This window comes from Mesoplodon mirus (assembly GCF_964341445.2).
Source record: "Mesoplodon mirus genome assembly, chromosome: 10".
Taxonomy (NCBI): domain Eukaryota; kingdom Metazoa; phylum Chordata; class Mammalia; order Artiodactyla; family Ziphiidae; genus Mesoplodon; species Mesoplodon mirus.
This window is the reverse complement of record NC_138986.1, coordinates 9494220-9514217: the sequence shown is the minus strand read 5'-3', so window position 1 is coordinate 9514217 and position 19998 is coordinate 9494220. Positions and strand designations below refer to the sequence as shown.

The window sequence follows — 19998 nt, the reverse complement described above, 5'->3', positions numbered from 1 at the left end:
AGGAGTGGGATGTGCCCAAGCTTTCCCCACTCACATGGGTCTACTGGTCTTCCCAGCTTCCACTCATGGTTTAGGTATCAGAGCTGACCTTTTTCTCGAATGTCTCAAGATCTGATACTTTCTCCATCTGCTAAACGTGCCAGTGCCCGAGTGACCCTCAGCCTATCAAGGCAGTGTGTATGTAAGGATGGGGCTTCCTCTGCTGCCCCTGTGGACCATCCCACTCCAAACCATGACCTGAAAACACAGCAGGTACCAATTCTCAGAGGTAGGGGAACAGCCATTATTGGTGTCTAAGATGCACGTTATAGCATTGCTGAAATCAGGGCATTGCTAACAATTTAATTACATGGTTTAATTGGCACCATTTTTTCTTTCTCAGTAGTACATAAAATAGTGGTTCATCTTACAGTTGATTGTGTCTTAGACTCCATAAGCTGTAAAGCTCAAGTGCTGGTCTGGACTATAGGAAATTTTCTAAAATATGTTCAGCATGCCACTGTGCAGAGCTGTAAATTATGTGATACCAGGAAAGGCAGGAAAGAAGAGGAGAGAGAAAATTTTAAACGACTTGGTCCCCTTCTTAAGATCTTATGACCTAATTTGTGAAACAGGGCTAAGAGAAATCTGAAAACACTTCTCAAGCAACATATGAGAGCTGCAGGTGAGAGCTGCAGTGGACACCTGTGAATCTGAGGGTACATAAACACTGTTGTCTGGAGCCTCAGCATCCCAGGAAGGCTTCCCGGAAGAAGTGAGCTTTGCATCTAAAAGGAAAGAAAAAGTGGGCCAAAGGCTACTCTGCCTCATTTAATGGGCACACTGTTCTCAGGAGGAAATAATGTCTGCGTTTTACAAATGTTTGGATAGCGTATATCATCATAGCCGGGATATCCACCACATCGTTGAATTTGTGACAAGGGAGCAGTAGGCTCAGGAATGACGTGAATCTCTGCTGTTGTTCACATTTCCTTTATTTCCCAAATCACTCCCTGAGACGGTATCCACAGAGGATGGAATGTCTGGTGGTTCCTGGTCATTCTTTTTTGGGGGGGGCACCCCAAAGGGCAAACAGGTTTATTGCAGCTGTGGCCAGGCAATCAGCAGTTGAACTTGGCCACACGTTCCAGCTCATCCTTCTTCTTGATAGTGTAGGAGCTGGAGGAGCCCTTGGCAGCGCTGATGAGCTCGTCTGCCAGGCACTCGGCAGTGGTCTTGCTGTTCCGGAAGGTGGCCTCACGGGCACCTGTGCACAGCAGCCAGAGGGCCTGAGTCACACGGCGCAGCGGGGACACGTCCACGGCCTGCCGCCGCACTTCCAGCTCGCCCAGTGCGGGGCGAGTGCTCCCGGGGGCCACTGCTGATGACGGCATTCACCAGGGCCTGCAGGGGGTTCTCGCCTGTGAGCACCTGGACGATCTCAAAGGCGTGCTTGACGATGCGCACAGCCACGAGTTTCCTGCCGTTGTTGCGGCCGCGCATCACCATGGAGTTGGTGAGGCGCCCCCCGATGGGGCACTGCGCCTCGTGGAAGCACTTGGCCGTGCAGCGCCCTGCACTGTGGGGCAGGTCTTTGGCATACTTCTCCTTCACTGCGATGCGGTCCCGCGGGGAGATGCCGTGGATCCGCACATCATCGACGCTCCACCCCCCGAAGAGCCGGATGGCGGGGGTCTTTGCTACCGCAGGTGCAGCTGTCTCCCACTCCGTCATCCTGAAGGCGCCGCCGAGGCGTCTGGGCCGCTCGGCGTGGGCCACGCGCGCCCTGGCCCAGACAGGAAGCGTTCCTGGTCATTCTCGAATGTTCTGCAAGGGCGCCACCCTCCTGCGTGCCACCGGGGTCTCTGCTCCGTCTGGAACTTGCCTGAGAGACAAGTGGCTTAACCCACAGCCTTCTCCATGTGAGCAGAATGGGTGTGAGAGGAACCAGCTGGGTGTGGGGCCTGCTGGGGACATCCTGACGGAGGTCTCAGGGCCATCCATACACACCCCTTACAGGGGAAGGAAACGAGGCCGCCCAAACCCACCCGAAGGGCGAGTCCAGGGAAGCCCTCTCCTCCCTTCTCTCTCCCCTCCCCTGCAGACCAGTCCCGACATCCTGGCTAAAACCCAGTGCCAAGAGGGGCCCTGCCTAGCTGCCAGGTCCACGTACTCCAGTGGAGGATGCATGGATTTGTGCTGCTGTCCACATGTCTGAGTACAAACTGGCTTGTTGTAGTATCTACCCTTAAGTCAAGGACTGTACACACTCACCAGAGCGGGAGGAGGGGTTGCAAGATGGAGGGAAAGGGCGCGGGCAGGGAGAGGGAAGGGCCCCGCACTGGCGCACCCACACGCATCAGCGTCTCACAGTTGGCCCTGCGCGTTACTCCCGAGCGTTCGGCTCCTCCACACGCACCCTGTAAGCCGGTGGGGCAGGTGCCGGTCACCATCCGACAAAGGAGAAAAGCGGGCTCAGAGGAGTCAAGGTCACACGGTAAGTGGCAGGTCTAGAGATCAGGGTCTCAGTTCTCTCCGAGAAAACACACCTTTGATCCTCCCAAATTCTACCTGGGGGTGGACAGTGGACTGCAGTACCCTCCGTACAGAAAGCTAGTAGAAGGCAACACTTAACGGAACACTGTCCACTCGCCAGGCACTCACCAAGCCCTTTACACTAACTAACGCCATCCTCACCGCAACTTTACGAAGTAGGTACAGTTCCTAATCCCGCTTCACCCGTAGGGCTACTGAGGCACAGAGAACAAGGGACTCGTCCAGGTTCGCAAAAGTAGACGAGAGAGGGAGGCGTGAGCGGGACTGGGAGGACCAGGAAGGACGGCGGAGGGCCGGGTGGACTACGGAGGGCCCGGCCGCGCTGGCTTCCAGCCTCGCGGCGCCGGCCAGGCCCCGGCTGCCCATATAAGGCCGCGGGCGTCCTGTAACGTTTCAGGCGCATTAGGGCGCCCGGCGGACGGCAGCCTCCTCCGCGCCGAGGAATGCGTGGAATCCTCCTTCCTGACTGCCGCCCACCGCAGGGGGACTTCCCCTCCGCACCCGGACCCCGGATTAGCCCCCGAGCGAGCCCGGAGGCCTCCCACCGCTGCCTGGCCGCTGGGGGGAGCGCGGCGCCTCGGCCGAGCCGGCCGGGAGGCGGGGAGGCGACTGCGCGCCCTCACCTGCCCGGGGCGGCGCGCGCGGGCGCAGAGGAGGCGGCGGGGCGGAGGCCGCCGAGGAGCCGGGGAGGAGCCTGCGCCGGGCGGCGGCGTGGGCGCGAAGTGAAACTCCTGGAAGTTGCGGGAGCGCGGGGAGCCGCGGCGGCGGGCCGCGCGCCCATGGCTTTAAGCAAAGGGCTGCGGCTGCTCGGGCGGCTGGAGGCCTCGGGGGAGAGCAGCATCCTGCTGGAGGCGCGCGGCCGCGGGGACTGCTTGCTCTTCGAGGCCGGCACGGTGGCCACGCTCGGTGAGTGCGGCAGGCGGCGCCGCCCGGGGCTCCGGGCCGGCGACTCCGCAGCGGCAACGGGGCTCGGGCGGCGCCCTGGTCCCTTGTCCCGGGGAGGATGCCGGGAGGGAAGGTCGCCTGCCCTTGCTGAGACCTAGACAAACGGGCACCTCCCGTCCCCGAGGTGACCAGTCCCGGGCGGCGCGGAGGTGGCCGAGGCGTGGGCGTCGCACGCGCAGGGTGGCGGGTGGCCAGTTTGAATGAAGTGACGCCGGGGACGCCAGAAGACACGTGTGGCTGCTCCCGGGTGCACAGGCGGCCCACAGGGGTCTGTGGTCTGTGCGCCTGCCGGCGGGGTCCGTTCTTGGAGAGCCGCCTCTGGTCTCTTCTGCCCCGCGCTCCCCCGGGACCCGTTACAGATTCAAGACCATCCAAGAGGGGTGACTTAGGAGGCGGCCCGACCAAGTGCCTGCCGCTGTTTTTCTTTGGCACTTGTTGATGAAACCAGTGAATGCCCGTTCCCTTGGGATGGCCTCCTTCACTGCCGGGGGGATGGGGACAAAAGCACCATAACATAGACTCCGGAGAAAGCGCTGATGGCACCTTTGCCTCATGTAAATACTTGGCTGAGAAGCGTCAGTACTGCAAAGTATAGAACTTGGAGGCAAAAAAACAAAAAACAAAAAAACCCCAAAAACCCCTGGTGACTCTGTGCTGGGTGTATTTGACATTAGGCAGTTGCCAAGTCAGTGTATTTCACTTGTGAGCTCCAGGAAGTCTTGACACTAACATTGTGTCAAGGACTTTAGAGACCATCTCATTTAATTTTCACAATTCTACAAAAGGACTAGTATTATCCCCATACTGCAGAGGAGTAAACTGAGGCCTGAAGAGGCTAAGAAACGTGCTTGCCCAAGGTGACAAACAGCTCTACCTGACTTCCAGTGACTATTTCTGTATTGTTGTACAGTGTGCGGCTTCTTGGAATCACCTTGTTTTGTGGCTAACATTCATGAGGAAGGCCAGGTAACAGAGAGCGAAACCAGGTAGAATTGTTAGAACTTCAACCTGAACACTAGAGAGTAGGCTTACAACTGGTGTCCAGCATCTCCCCTGTTTGTAGCTAAACAAAGCTCAGAGGAGGGTCACCAGTCCTTTAGGTAGACGACCTGGGCACTCACGCCCACCACATTTTATAATTGAATCTTTTTTTTCAGATTGATTGTATGCATCAATTCTTCAATTAGATTCTTCTGTATACATCTTGGAAGGACCATCTCTTCTATTTCTGCTTCCCTAGTCATTTCATTAGCATAGAGTTATCTGGCTTGTTTTCAGCCCCCTGGTCACTAAAACAACATCTCCAGTATTGTGTGCAGTAATCATGGATTAAATTATTATCAGAGGGCTTCCCTGGTGGCGCAGTGGTTGAGAGTCCGCCTGCCGATGCAGGGGACACGGGTTCGTGCCCCGATCCCGGAAGATCCCACATGCCGCGGAGCGGCTGGGCCCGCGAGCCATGGCCGCGGAGCCTGTGTGTCCGGAGCCTGTGCTCCGCAACGGGAGAGGCCACAGCAGTGAGAGGCCCGCGTACAGCAAAAAAAAAAAAAAAAAAAAAAAAAAAAAAAAAAAAAAATTATTATCAGATTATTCCAATTTGTGCTCTGACTCGAAAAGTCCAAGTTTGGTCATTTGCTAAGGTCTTGAAAGAAAACCACAAAAATCTCCATTCCATTTTAGATGTCTGCTTCATACCACGTGTATCAGAGCTGAGAGATTAAGTTGCATGGTACAAAACTACTGCTTCATCAAAGAGATTAAAATATTACTCAGTTGGATGACAACAGCTTTAAGCAAGGTTCCTATACATTTGAGTTCCTTTCAAGCCACTGGGATAAAAAGACTTTATTTTTTCAAAAGTGAAGATTTTAAAATGATGAATGAAAGTAATGCAATGCATATTTTCCGTTGGAAATTAGGTTTGGGCTGAAATCATGTATATTATGTTGGTGATTACAGTAGTCTGGATTCTAGAACAGAGGGTGTAATGACAGGAATGGGCCTCAGCTCATGGGCAGTCCGCATTTGTCACTTAACCTAGCATTCATTTTTCAGTAGACTTAGGGCTGAATACTTGTGAAGTCTTCTTAAATTAAGCGAAACTATTTTTATTTTTATTTTTTATTTTTATTTTTTTTTATTAGTTTCTGCTTTATAACAAAGTGAATCAGTCATACATATACATCTGTTCCCACATCCCTTCCCTCATGCATCTCCCTCCCTCGCACCCTCCCTATCCCACCCCTCCAGGCGGTCACAAAGCACCAAGCTGATCTCCCTGTGCTCTGCGGCTGCTTCCCACTATCTATCTACCTTACGTTTGGTAGTGTATATATGTCCATGCCTCTCTTTCGCTTTGTCACAGCTTACCCTTCCCCCTCCCCATATCCTCAAGTCCATTCTCAAGTAGGTCTGTGTCTTTATTCCTGTTTTACCCCTAGGTTCTTCATGACATTTTTTTAAAATTCCATATATATGTGTTAGCATACAGTATTTGTCTTTCTCTTTCTGACTTACTTCACTCTGTATGACAGACTCTAGGTCTGTCTACCTCATTACAAATAGCTCAGTTTCGTTTCTTTTTATGGCTGAGTAATATTCCATTGTATATATGTGCCACATCTTCTTTATCCATTCATCCAATGATGGACACTTAGGTTGTTTCCATCTCCGGGCTATTGTGAATAGAGCTGCAATGATCATTTTGGTACATGTCTCTTTTTGAATTATGGTTTTCTCAGGGTATATGCCCAGTAGTGGGATTGCTGGGTCATATGGTAGTTCTATTTGTAGTTTTTTAAGGAACTTCCATACTGTTCTCCATAGTGGCTGTACCAATTCACATTCCCACCAGCAGTGCAAGAGTGTTCCCTTTTCTCCACACCCTCTCCAGCATTTATTGTTTCTAGATTTCTTGATGATGGCCATTCTGACTGGTGTGAGATGATACCTCATTGTAGTTTTGATTTGCATTTCTCTAATGATTAATGATGTTGAGCATTCTTTCATGTGTTTGTTGGCAGTCTGTATATCTTTTTTGGAGAAATGCCTATTTAAGTCTTCTGCCCATTTTTGGATTGGGTTGTTTGTTTTTTTGCTATTGAGCTGCATGAGCTGTTTATAAATTTTGGAGATTAATCCTTTGTCAGTTGCTTCATTTGTTGTCTTTTGGTCTTGTTTATGGTTTCCTTTGCTGTGCAAAAGCTTTGAAGTTTCATTAGGTCCCATTTGTTTATCTTTGTTTTTATTTCCATTTCTCTAGGTGGTGGGTCCAAAAGGATCTTGCTGTGATTTATGTCACAGAGTGTTCTGCCTATGTTTTCTTCTAAGAGTTTGATAGTTTCTGGCCTTACATTTAGGTCTTTAATCCATTTTGAGCTTATTTTTGTGTATGGTGTTAGGGAATGATCTAATCTCATACTTTTACATGTCCCTGTCTAGTTTTCCCAGCACCACTTATTGAAGAGGCTGTCCTTTCTCCACTGTACATTCCTGCCTCCTTTATCAAAGATAAGTTGACCATATGTGCGTGGGTTTATCTCTGGGCTTTCTATCCTGTTCCATTGATCTATCTTTCTGTTTTTGTGCCAGTACCACACTGTCTTGATGACTGTAGCTTTGTAGTATAGTCTGAAGTCAGGGAGCCTGATTCCTCCAGCTCCGTTTTTCGTTCTCAAGATTGCTTTGGCTATTCGGGGTCTTTTGTTTTTCCAAACAAATTTTAAAATTTTTTGTTTTAGTTCTGTGAAAAATGCCAGTGGTAGTTTGATAGGGATTGCATTGAATCTGTAGATTGCTTTGGGTAGTAGAGTCATTTTCACAATATTGATTCTTCCAATCCAGGAACATGGTATATCTCTCCATCTATTTGTATCATCTTTAGTTTCTTTCATCAGTGTCTTATAATTTTCTGCATACAGGTCTTTTGTCTCCTTAGGTAGGTTTATTCCTAGATATTTTATTCTTTTTGTTGCAATGGTAAATGGGAGTGTTTCCTGAATTTCTCTTTCAGATATTTCATCATTAGTGTACAGGAATGCCAGAGATTTCTGTGCATTAATTTTGTATCCTGCTACTTTACCAAATTCATTGATTAGCTCTAGTAGTTTTCTGGTAGCATCTTTAGGATTCTCTATGTATAGTATCATGTCATCTGCAAACAGTGACAGCTTTCCTTCTTCTTTTCCAATTTGGATTCCTTTTATTTCCTTTTCTTCTCTGATTGCTGTGGCTAAAACTTCCAAAACTAAGTTGAATAAGAGTGGTGAGAGTGGGCAGCCTTGTCTTGTTCCTGATCTTAGTGGAAATGGTTTCAGTTTTTCACCATTGAGGACAATGTTGGCTGTGGGTTTGTCATATATGGCCTTTATTATGTTGAGGAAAGTTCCCTCTATGCCTACTTTCTGCAGGGTTTTTATCATAAATGGGTGTTGAATTTTGTCGAGAGCTTTCTCTGCATCTATTGAGATGATCATATGGTTTTTCTCCTTCAATTTGTTAATATGGTGTATCACGTTGATTGATTTGCATATATTGAAGAATCCTTGCATTCCTGGAATAAACCCCCACTTGATCATGGTGTATGATCCTTTTAATGTGCTGTTGGATTCTGTTTGCTAGTATTTTGCTGAGGATTTTTGCATCTTTATTCATCAGTGATATTGGCCTGTAGTTTTCTTTCTTTGTGACATCCTTGTCTGGTTTTGGTATCAGGATGATGGTGGCGTCGTAGAATGAGTTTGGGAGTGTTCCTCCCTCTGCTATATTTTGGAAGAGCTTGAGAAGGACAGGTGTTAGCTCTTCTCTAAATGTTTGCTAGAATTCACCTGTGAAGCCATCTGGTCCTGGGCTTTTGTTTGTTGGAAGATTTTTCATCACAGTTTCAATTTCAGTGCTTGTGATTGGTCTGTTCATACTTTCTATTTCTTCCTGATTCAGTCTTGGCAGGTTGTGCATTTCTAAGAATTTGTCCATTTCTTCCAGGTTGTCCATTTTATTGGCATAGAGTTGCTTGTAGTAATCTCTCATGATCCTTTGTATTTCTGCAGTGTCAGTTGTTACTTCTCCTTTTTCATTTCTAATTCTATTGATTTGAGTCTTCTCCCTTTTTTTCTTGATGAGTCTGGCTAATGGTTTGTCAATTTTGTTTATCTTCTCAAAGAACCAGCTTTTAGCTTTATTGATCTTTGCTGTCGTTTCCTTCATTTCTTTTTCATTTATTTCTGCTCTGATCGTTATGATTTCTTTCCTTCTGCTAACTTTGGGGGTTTTTTTGTTCTTTTTTCTCTAATTGCTTTAGGTATAAGGTTAGGTTGTTTATTTGAGATATTTCTTGTTTCTTGAGGTAGGATTGTATTGCTGTAAACTTCCCTCTTAGAACTGCTTTTGCTGCATCCCATAGGTTTTGGGTCATTGTGTTTTCATTGTCATTTGTTTCTAGGTATTTTTTTATTTCCTCTTTGATTTGTTCAGTGATTCCTTGGTTATTTAGTAGGGTGTTGTTTAGCCTCCATGTGTTTGTAGTTTTTACAGATTCTTTCCTGTGATTGATATCTAGTCGCATAGCGTTGTGGTTGGAAAAGGTACTTGGTACGATTTCAATTTTCTTAAATTTACCAAGGCTTGATTTGTGACCCAAGACATGATCTATCCTGGAGAATGTCCCATGAGCACTTGAGAAGAAAGTGTATTCTGTTGTTTTTGGATGGAATGTCCTATAAATATCAGTTAAGTCCATCTTGTTTAATGTATCATTTAGAGCTTGTGTTTCCTTATTTATTTTCATTTTGAATGATCTGTCCATTGGTGAACGTGGGGAGTTAAATTCCCCTGCTATTATTGTGTTACTGTCGATTTCTACTTTTATGGCTGTTAGCATTTGCCTTATGTATTGAGGTGCTCCTACGCTGGGTGCATAAATATTTACAATTGTTATATCTTCTTCTTGGATTGATCCCTTGATCATTATGTAGTGTCCTTCTGTGTCTCTTGTAATAGTCTTTATTTTATTTTATTTTTATTATTAATTTTTTTTTGCAGTACGCGGGCCTCTCACTGCTGTGGCCTCTCCCATTGTGGAGCACAGGCTCCGGACGCGCAGGCCCAGCGGCCATGGCTCATGGGCCCAGCCGCTCCGCGGCATGTGGGATCTTCCCTGACTGGGGCACGAACCCGCGTCCCCTGCATTGGCAGGCGGACACTCAACCACTGCGCCACCAGGGAAGCCCTAATAGTCTTTATTTTAAAGTCTATTTTGTCTGATATGAGAATTGCTACTCCAGCATTCTTTTGATCTCCATTTGCATGGAGTATCTTTTTCCATCCCCTGACTTTCAGTCTGTATGTGTTCCTAGGTCTAAAGTGGGTCTCTTGTAAACAGCATATACACAGGTCTTGTTTTTGTATCCGTTCAACCAGTCTATGTCTTTTGGTTGGAGCATTTAATCCATTTATGTTTAAGGTAGTTATCGATATGTATGTTCCTATTATCATTTTCTTAATTGTTTTGGGTTTGTTATTGTAGGTCTTTTCCTTTTCTTGTGTTTCCTGCCTAGAGAAGTTCCTTTAGCATTTGTTGTAAAGCTGGTTTGGTGGTGCTGAATTCTCTTAGCTTTTGCTCGTCTGTAAAGGTTTTAATTTCTCCATCGAATCTGACTGAGATCCTTGCTGGGTAGAGTAATCTTGGTTGTAGGTTTTTCCCTTTCATCACTTTAAATATGTTCTGCCACTCCCTTCTAGCTTGTAGAGTTTCTGCTGAAAGATCAGCTGTTAACCTTATGGGCATGCCCTTGTATGTTATTATTTTTTTTGTTTTTCTCTTGCTGCTTTTAATATTTTTTCTTTGTATTTAATTTTTGATAGTTTGATTAACATGTGTCTTGGCATGTTTCTCCTTGGTTTTATCCTGTATGGGACTCTCTGTGCTTCCTGGACTTGACTGACTATTTCCTTTCCCATATTAGGGAGGTTTTCAAATATAATCTCTTCAAATATTTTGTCAGTCCCTTTCTTTTTCTCTTCTTCTCCTGGGACCACTATAATTCGAATGTTGTCCCAGAGGTCTCTGAGACTGTCCTCAATTCTTTTCATTCTTTTTTTCTTTATTCTGCTCTGTGGTAGTTATTTCCACTATTTTATCTTCCACGTCACTTACCGTTCTGCCTCAGTTATTCTGCTATTGATTCCTTCTAGAGAATTTTTAATTCCATTTATTGTGTTGTTCATTATTGTTTGTTTGGTCTTTAGTTCTTCTAGGACCTTGTTAAACGTTTCTTGTATTTTCTCCATTCTGTTTCCAAGAATTTGGGTCATCTTTACTATCATTACTCTGAATTCTTTTTCAGGTAGACTGCCTATTTCCTCTTCATTTGTTTGGTCTGGTGGGTTTTTACCTTGCTGCTTCATCTGCTGTGTGTTTCTCTGTCTTCTCATTTTGCTTAACTTACTGTGTTAGGGGCCTCCTTTTCGCAGGCTGCAGGTTCGTAGTTCCCGTTGTTTTTGGTGTCTGCCCCCAGTGGCTAAGGTTGGTTCAGTGGGTTGTGTAGGCTTCCTGGTTTAGGGGACTGGTGCCTGTGTTCTGGTGGATGACGCTGGATCTTGTCTTTCTGGTGGGCAGGACCGCATCCTGTGGTGTGTCTTGGGGTGTTTGTGGCCTTATTATGATTTTAGGCAGCCTCTCTGCTAATGGGTGGGGTTGTGTTCCTGTCTTGCTAGTTGTTTGGCATAGGGTGTCCAGCACTGTAGCTTGCTGGTCATTTAGTGGAGCTGGGTCTTAGCATTGAGATGGAGATCTCTGGAGAGCTTTCACCATTTGATATTACGTGGAGCTGGGAGGTCTCTGGTGGGCCAGTGTCCTGAACTTGGCTCTCCCGCTCAGAGGCACAGGCCTGACACCTGGCTGGAGCACCAAGACCCTGTCAGCCACATAGCTCAGAAGAAAAGGGAGAAAACAAAAAAAATAAATAAATAAAGTTATTAAAGTAAAAAATTATTAAAAATTAAAAATTTTTAAAGTAATTAAAAATAAAGAAAGAAAGAGAGAAGAGCAGCCAAACCAAAAAACAAATGCACCAATGGTAACAAGCGATAAAAACTATACTAAAAAAACCCCAAAAACCAGACAGAACCCTAGGACAAGTGGTGAAAGCAAGGCTATACCGACAAAATCACATACAGAAGCATACACATACACACTCACAAAAAGAGAAAAAGGGAAAAAATATATATATATATTAAAAGAAGAAGGAAGAGAGCAACCAAATCAATAAACAAATCTACCAATTATAATAAACTCTAAATACTAAACTACGGTAAACATAAAACCAGAAACAAATTAGATGCAGAAAGCAAACCCTAAGTCTACAGTTGCTCTCAAAATCCACCACCTCAATTTGGGATGATTCGTTTTCTATTCAGGTATTCCAGAGATGCAGGTACATCAAGTTGATTGTGGAGATTTAATCCGCTGCTCCTGAGGCTGCTGGGAGAGATTTCCCTTTCTCTTCTTTGTTCGCACGGCTCCTGGGGTTCAGCTTTGGATTTGGACCCGCCTCTGTGTGTAGGTCACCTTAGGGCGTCTGTTCTTTTTTTTTGTGTGTGTGGTACGCGGGCCTCTCACCGTTGTGGCCTCTCCCATTGAGGAGCACAGGCTCCGGACGCGCAGGCTCAGTGGCCATGGCTCACGGGCCCAGCCGCTCCGCGGCATGTGGGATCCTCCCGGACCGGGGCCCGAACCCGTGTCCTCTGCATCGGCAGGCGGACTCTCAACCACTGTGCCACCAGGGAAACCCCGGGAGTCTGTTCTTGACTCAGACAGGGTGGGGTTAAAGGAGCAGCTGATTAGGGGGCTCTGGCTCACTCAGGCCGGGTGGGAGGGAGGGGTACGGAGGCGGGGCGAGCCTGCATGTCGCACCAGCCTGAGGCGCGCCGTGCGTTCTCCCGGGGAAGTTGTCCCTGGATCCCGGGACCCTGGCAGTGGCGGGCTGCACAGGCTCCCGGGAGGGGAGGTGTGGAGAGTGACCTGTGCTCGCACACAGGCTTCTTGGTGGCGGCAGCAGCAGCCTTGGCGTCTCATGCCCGTCTCTGGGGTCCGCGCCGATAGCCGCGGCTCGCGCCCGTCTCCGGAGCTTGTTTAGGCGGTGCTCTGAATCCCCTGTCCTCGCGCACTCGGAAACAATGGTCTCTTCAAGTGAAACTATTTTTAGAGGCAGCTGTAGCATTTGGTGATGTTGCTGGTTCAGAGAAGGATTGTCGGAGCCTTCTGTTACTAGAAAGCTGTTGTCCCAGACTTTTAGAGTATCCAAACACATCACAGTTGGATAGACTGGCTCTGAACTTGAAATTCCCATCTGTGTTCTAAAGGTCTAGCTTTTTGCTTTCCTTTTCTGGATAAGGTTAAGAGTGCTTTCATTTTCTTTTCCCCCCAGAAGGTTGCAGTCTCTACTTTTGCTAGGGGCAGTACACCTCTGGCAGCTGGCAAAGCTGGCAGTGGAACCCTGGCCATTCCATGAGGTTCAAGGTTGGGGGCAGCTTACTTTTCACGTCAGCTGTGGTTTCCTGTGATGGGTCTCCCCGGTGAGGAATGAGAGGTCAAGCAGACTTAAGTCGAGGGTTTATTCCCACTGTCGAGGGCAGTGGTTTCTCCCTGGCCCCTGAGTGGTCCTAATCTGTACAGCTCTGCGGCAGGTGCCCGCTGCTGCTTTTACGGGGACTGGCAGGCGAGCTAGGTGGGCCCAACAGGCATAAGCACAGCTCTTCAAGGCACATTTCAACCCGTAAGGATCATAACTTGGAAAGGCTTCCCACTGAAAGGGGCTCACCTTTGCTTGGTGTTTTCAGGCAGTGCTGAGATAGGGGCTTGAGTTGGGTGGTGAGTTTAGGAAAAACTGATGATCATTCATTGGCCGATTTCTAGGTTAGTCCTATTCCAACGTGACTTAGGTGGCCACCCAGCCTGCCAGCAGGAGGTTTGCTGGAGGAATACTTCCAAGTTCCAGCTTCTAAAAGAATTAGGTTGAGAATCTATCTTTAATGTGGATCAGCGGGAACAGGAATTCAGAGGCAAAAAAGCCAAACAGGTTGGCACCAATTTCAAAGGTTTTTACAAAGTTTTCTCGATGACCTGATTCAACAGTAGGAGGCATCTCAAGTATAGATACAAAGCCAGAGCCTGTAACAGTTCCCCTGGTCTGCCGTCCACAGTTAACCTACAGATGTTCTCTTATTTGTGTACTGGGACAAAAAGCGCTTGCTGTCTTCTCTCTCTTTGTCGCTTTTAGACGTCATGCAGACCAGATGAAGGGAACTGTGCCTACTGTTCATGAATTTCGTCCATTTTTAGAGCCAGCAGCGATGCTCCAGAGTTCAGTGTTCTCCAGACAGCCCCCCAGGAAGGGTGGTCTGCAAGTGCGCGTGTTTACACATGGGTGTGAGTCGTGCAGCCCTGCCTCTCCCACCCCCAGCCATGCATGTTGTGGAGCAGGGAGCGGGGTGGGCAGGAGGCTCCGTGAGACTTAATGAAGCTAATTAGTGAGTGTCCCGAAATTACCTTGAGCTTCTGAGGGAAGAGGTCCTGTGTAAACACGGGCCTGGGTTCTCCCAGCTGCTGTGGGAGAGGCCACAGTGTCAAGTTTTTTTTTTTTTTTTGGCTGTACGTGGGCCTCTCACTGTTGTGGCCTCTCCCGTTGCGGAGCACAGGCTCCGGACGCGCAGGCTCAGCGGCCACGGCTCATGGGCCCAGCCGCTCCGCGGCATGTGGGATCTTCCCGGACCAGGGCACGAACCCACGTCCCCTGCATCGGTAGGCGGAGTCTCAACCACTGCGCCACCAGGGAAGCCCCAGTGTCAAGTTTTGTTTGACTTGGAGACGTGGCCATGGAGCCGAGCAAGGCTCTGTATAAACTGCCACCTTGGCCACTTCGTCAGGCTTCGTGGCCTGGGTTTATTTGGTCAGTGACTTGAAGTTTGACCTGCCTAAGGGCATCTCAGAAAGTCGAATGAAGCTTCCTGGGTAAAGACTGAAGCGCAGGTAGGGACTGCTGGGGGCTTCGGGCTCCGGTCTTGGGAAACCTGGGTGGTGACCCCAGGTCGCAGCGGCCTGTTGTGTCCGTGGCTCATGAACAGGCCTTTCCCAGTTGTAGGTTTGCTCCTCGTAATATTGCCAAGATGGCAAACTGAGTTAGTGTGCTTCTGCCTGGCTTTTTTTGTAACTCACCAGGAGGAATGTGATATCAGATCTCGCCAGGCTCCTTTTTTGGGCTGCGTGGCTCCAAAACTTTTCCTTTAACCTTTAATTGTGAAAATTTTCAGATGTTCACAAAAGTGGAAGGAAAAATGAATCTGCTGTACCTGTCACTCACTGTGGATGGTTATCAGTACAGTTCAATTCTATGTCACCCGTCCCTGTATTTTATATGAAAAATAAATTTCCTAAAATTTAGTTGGTTTATTGCCAGCAAGGTTTTAATTAATTTGGCTTTTTTTTTTTTTCTTCTTCCTGACTTGCATTTGTATGTGTGTAAGTTCAGATTTACTTAATGGATTGAAATGTGACCAACAACAGAAATGGTGGTGTGAATTGATTCTGAGATTCTGGCCAAGATACATTTTTAAGAGTGAAGTGATCACACGGGAAGAGTAAACCACAGCCTGGAAGAGCCGGGTGTCCCCCCTCTTGGTACAGCATTGATGGGCTCGAAGGAGATGGTCTGGACCCAGTGGAGGCACTGCCCCTAGACCACGGCAAGAGGGGGCCTTGCCCTGTGCCTCTCACCAGAATGAGGAGTCGGACCAAGGGGCCGTCTCCCCTGCTGTTTGTGGCCCTCTCCCTGAGTACCTCTGGGCCACAGTCCAGGTACACAGGATCCTGGAATCTCCTGCATAAGTGGTGCCTGGCCTGCATCCAGCCTGCTCTGGTCTCCTCCCAGGGGCCCCTGACAGACTGTGCAGTGGGTGTGTCTACCCAGGTCTGGAGGAGGGGTACAGCAAGGGTGCAGGGTGTGAGTGGAAGGGGACGCACACTTGCTGGGGTGTCCTCAGGTGTGTGCACGAGGCCCCTACAAGGTGGTATGAAGCTCAGAGGGGGCTGGGGTCGGTGGGAAGAAAAGGGAGCCAGGCTGGGGGCGGCTCTCCCTACTGGGCACATTCTGGACCTGGCCTTCCAGTTAGTCCAGGGGGTGTTCTTCTCAAGCCAAAAGGATAAAACATATTTTACTTAACAGTTTGTGAACTTGATTGAAACCTTACAAATAGTTCCACACAGTGGGTGCAGGGCTCCAATGGTACCTGGCTCAGACCCTGTAAGTGTCAAGCCAGGTGTGCCTGGGTCTTACTCTGGGGCGTTCCTTGGGCACCCAGGCACCCCTTTGTGATTTTTGGCTGCTCAGTTTCTGTTCTGTGTCACCTTTTCACCTGAGGATGATGTTTTTTTCCCCACTCAAAGTGTCCTTAGAGCCCTGGCAAACTGCCCCAGGCTCAGACCAGGGAATTAGATTGGGGTCCTTATTATTAGGGTGTGTGTGGTGGCCAGCCCATCTCCAGGGGAAAATCAAACCAGGCTGGCAAAGGTGCGTGCACCCAGGTAAGCTGAGGGCTTGAACGCGAGGCCCTAGTGCTGCGCTGGCATCTCCAGGCTGCAGTTACAGTGGGCGCTTTGCTAGATGGCGGATCCTCAGCGAAAGTCAACACAAAACAGCCCAGTTACAGGCATTTCCTGTTTCAGGGACTTGCAGGAGGGAGGCCTGGTACCCTGTTATGTAAATGTAAGGCATTATTGAGGACAGTTTAATGAAACCCTTAAAAACATGCCCATCCTTGATCCAGTATTCTATGGGTAGACGATCTCAGGAAATACACACATGAACTCATTTTGCTTCCAGGATATGTATTGCAAAGTGTTTTGAATTTTCAGCTGGTCAAGTAAACTTTGGTTCACTTGATAATAGTAGCTAACACTTACGGAGTGCTTACCATGTACCAGGCGCTGCTTGTGGTTTATACGTATTGACTTATTCAGTCCTCACAAAGGCAGGTCCTAATAATCTCCATTTACACTTGGAGAAACTGAGGCACAGGGAAGTATAAGAACTTGCATGAGGTTCTGTTTCTAGTTAGTGGCCGAGTTGTGATTTGAACAAGTCCAGGAGGCTCCAGAGAGCAGTATGTTTGCTAAAATCCCGTGCTGAGAAAAAAAGAACTGTCAGTGTGTGTATGAAAACCACTAGCAGTATCCTGTTGTCTCTCTGCGTATCTTGGGTTTCAAAACACACGTGTAGTCAGTGGAGAGAAGGGCTGCTGGTGAGTGTAAGCATCACATAGCATCCCGACTGTGACTGGCTTTCCACCTGACACTTGTTTGTAGAGGGTGTTCAGGCTTGGGGAAGCAGTCACCCGCTTTCTGAGCAGTGCGTGTGATATTACAAAGGGGAGATCTTCAAGAGAAGTGCGTGGGCTTCAGTCCTGTGTTCTAGCAGAGCTGAGGCTTGTGCCGGGTCTTGTCCTTCTGAGTGGATGTCCCGACACCTAGAACAGAGCCTGGTTAGGACTCAAGGCTCTGAAGGAAGTGCTGGGTTTCTCGGTGTAGAGGTGGCAGTGGACCCCAGGCTCCCCAAGGACGTGCATCTCAATGTGAGGACAGTCAAACAGATAACATGTTGGTGTCGTCCTGAGCCTCTCCTCGATTTTGAGTGGGGAAAGGTTCCTGAGTGAGTGTGCTGGGCGCCCTGCACACTTCCTGTCCTCCTGTCCTGTGTCTTCCTGTCCTCCTGTCCTGTATCTTCCTGTCCTCCTGTCCTGTATCTTCCTGTCCCCTGTTCTGGGGCCCCGAGGATGGCTCTGCCACGTGGGTGGATAGACTGCTTTGCACCCAAGGTGGGCACTGGGCACCTGTTGTGGAGCACAGGGCCCCATCCAGGAAGGCTGGATGCATCTGGCCGGGTGCTGGGGGGCAGCAGTCTGGACTCGGGGCATATGAAGCTGGAGGGTCGCCATTTGCTTATATAGCTTCTTGGTTCAGAAAATGACTCCGGGGCTTCCCTGGTGGCGCAGCGGTTGGGAGTCTGCCTGCCGATGCAGGGGACACGGGTTCGTGCCCTGGGCCGGGAGGATCTCACATGCCGCGGAGCGGCTGGGCCCGTGAGCCATGGCCACTGAGCCTGCGTGTCTGGAGCCTGTGCTCCGCAACGGGAGAGGCCACAGCAGTGAGAGGCCCGCATACCGCAAAAAAAAAAAAAAAAAAAAAAAAGAAAATGACTCCGGGTGGGAGGATTCACTCTGAGCGTATTAGCTGTGGAGGGCGGGCAGAGCAGTTCCTTCTGGGGGCCCAGTTCATGGGAGCAGTTCCAAAGTACAAATGCGAAAGTCTGAACTGAATTTTAAGGCAGTTTTTTGAGGATATGGGGCTCTCCCGGAGAGGCTTCTGTAACATCACGGGAGCTGGTACTTAAGTCTGTTCCTGCATCTGTGCCCATTTCCGCCCCGCCTCCTCCCCTCCCCAGGCTGCTGGGGCGTGATGGGGCCGTCCCCCCGCCCCACCTGCTGGACCCTTGTGCTCTACTGTCCGACTCTTTCTTGTGTGTTTCACTGAAACCATATCCTCCCTGAGAACAGGGCATCGTCTTCTGCCACTTCTGCTCTTTGACGAGGTCTGAGGGCAAAACAGGTGGTAAGAAAGGAAGAGGGACTTTTCCTGTGCCCTTTAAAGCACTGTGAGGTCTCATGGAGCAGAACTTGGGCCACCAAATGCTCTCCCACTTACCGTGTTGATGTGGGATTTGGGGGTGGGGTAGGGAGAGGGGAGGGTGTTCAGGACTGATGCTCAGACCCAGCGGAGGACTGGGGTGGTCCGGTCACCCATCAAGAGCTAGGAAAATGGCCAGATTTAAGGTGAGCACCCTGTACGGCTTATCTCTGCTGGCCGGCTGCCTTTTTGTATTCCACTTGTACTGACATTCCTGACAGGTGGTAGTGATCTCTACTCAGAAAAAGCAAACTCCTTTCCTCAGGTCTGACCCTGGAATGTTCTAGTGATAAGTTCTCCAAACCCTTCATCTGTTCCCTTTCCTGCCTCTTGTCAGGAGAGAGAAGACCTGAATTCTAAACCTGACTCCTTAAGCTCTTCCTTATCTGGGGGAATTTAGTTAATTCCCCCAGGCCTCAGAATCCTAATCTGAAAACAAATGCATGACAACCTATTCCAGCTTCCCTACTCTCAGATTCCATGTGTCTTCAAAAAAACAAACCAAACCAAAAAGTTAAACACTAAGCATAAGCAAATAAGCAACACCCCTACTTTACACACCTAGTTAAAATTATAAACTACCCAGAAATTTGAATCTTAGGAGAAATGACCTGGCAGAGTAAAATCCAAGATGGCTGAGATCTAAGTCTGCGCTAAACCTAGGAGTCTGATGCTACACATTTTTTACTGGAGACTCTTATGAATTGATTAAAATGCATGCAATTCTCTCCCTTGATTCTGCCCCTTGACTGTAACCAGCAAAAAAAATTTTTAAGCCATAAGAATTTAAGCTTAAATTAGGAACATACAGTATTTATTAAACTATGCTATGCTAATTGAGTAGCTCTTTTAGCAGATTCTTATGAATATCCACTGGCATTCTGAAAATCATACCTTTCCTCATATTGAATAACATTTTTTTTTTTTTTTTTTTTGCGGTACGCGGGCCTCCCACTGCTGTGGTCTCTCCCGTTGCGGAGCACAGGCTCCGGACGCACAGGCTCAGCGGCCATGGCTCACGGGCCCAGCCGCTCTGCGTCATGTGGGATCTTCCCGGACCGGGGCACGAACCCGTGTCCCCTGCATCGGCAGGCGGACTCCCAACCACTGCGCCACCGGGGAAGCCCGAATAACATTTTTTTAACAATATGGACTGGAGTGGGGCAAGTTGTGTGTCTGGGGATGAGTGGGCTTGTTTGTCTGTGTTGATTGCCTATACACTGCATGGACTTAGCTTCACCGTGAATCTTATCCGTGGCTGATAAATATTGTTTGTTGGAAAAACTCTTTAAGCAGCGATAGTCGTCTGCCGCTCCTGCTTCCCAGCCAGGCAGAGCTGAGGTCAGGCAGAGCTGAGCTGGGTCCTGCTGGCGGAGGGGCGTGATGGAAGGCTGTCAGTTGCAGCAGCAGTACGCAGGCTCCGGCTAACGGAGCGGTGACCCTCGCCTCACGGCCTGTTTCAGCAATGGACCTGTTTGTTTTCATTTACTGGTGTGGGTAGAGAAAGGAATATTGGAAAACGAGGGCTGGAAGTAACTTGCCACCCATCCAGGCCTGAGCCAGGCGCTTATAACAATGTCCATCCGCCTAGGGGCACCTGCTTCTCTTTTCACTGGGACCACGAGGAGGGGAGGACCCCGTGGACCAGGGAGGAGGAGCCTGTGGACCAGGAGGGGAGGAGCCTGTGGACCAGGGAGGAGGAACCTGTGGACCAGGAGGGGAGGAGCCCGTGGACCAGGGAGGAGGAGCCTGTGGACCAGGAGGGGAGGAGCCTGTGGACCAGG

At 48.8% G+C, this 19998-nt stretch overlaps 1 protein-coding gene and 1 pseudogene across 5 annotated transcripts in view; one reads left to right on the top strand and one right to left on the bottom strand.

Moving 5' to 3' along the window:
• Nucleotides 1–965: 965 nt before the first annotated feature.
• On the bottom strand, nucleotides 966–3136 carry LOC309811535 (small ribosomal subunit protein uS7-like; annotated as a pseudogene). The gene is made up of 2 exons: nucleotides 2615–3136; nucleotides 966–1765 (listed from the first exon to the last, which is right to left on the bottom strand). The product of its transcript is annotated as a small ribosomal subunit protein uS7-like (transcript).
• A 23-nt stretch (nucleotides 3137–3159) lies between these two features.
• SYNJ2 (synaptojanin 2) overlaps nucleotides 3160–19998 on the top strand; it is a 98479-nt gene continuing 81640 nt past the window's right edge. For all 4 annotated transcript variants that reach the window (XM_082634376.1, XM_082634375.1, XM_082634377.1 and 1 more), the window contains exon 1: nucleotides 3160–3441. In XM_082634376.1, coding sequence (XP_082490502.1) covers nucleotides 3315–3441 — 127 coding nt within the window. In that variant the 5' untranslated portion in view covers nucleotides 3160–3314. The remainder of the gene's footprint in view (nucleotides 3442–19998) is intronic.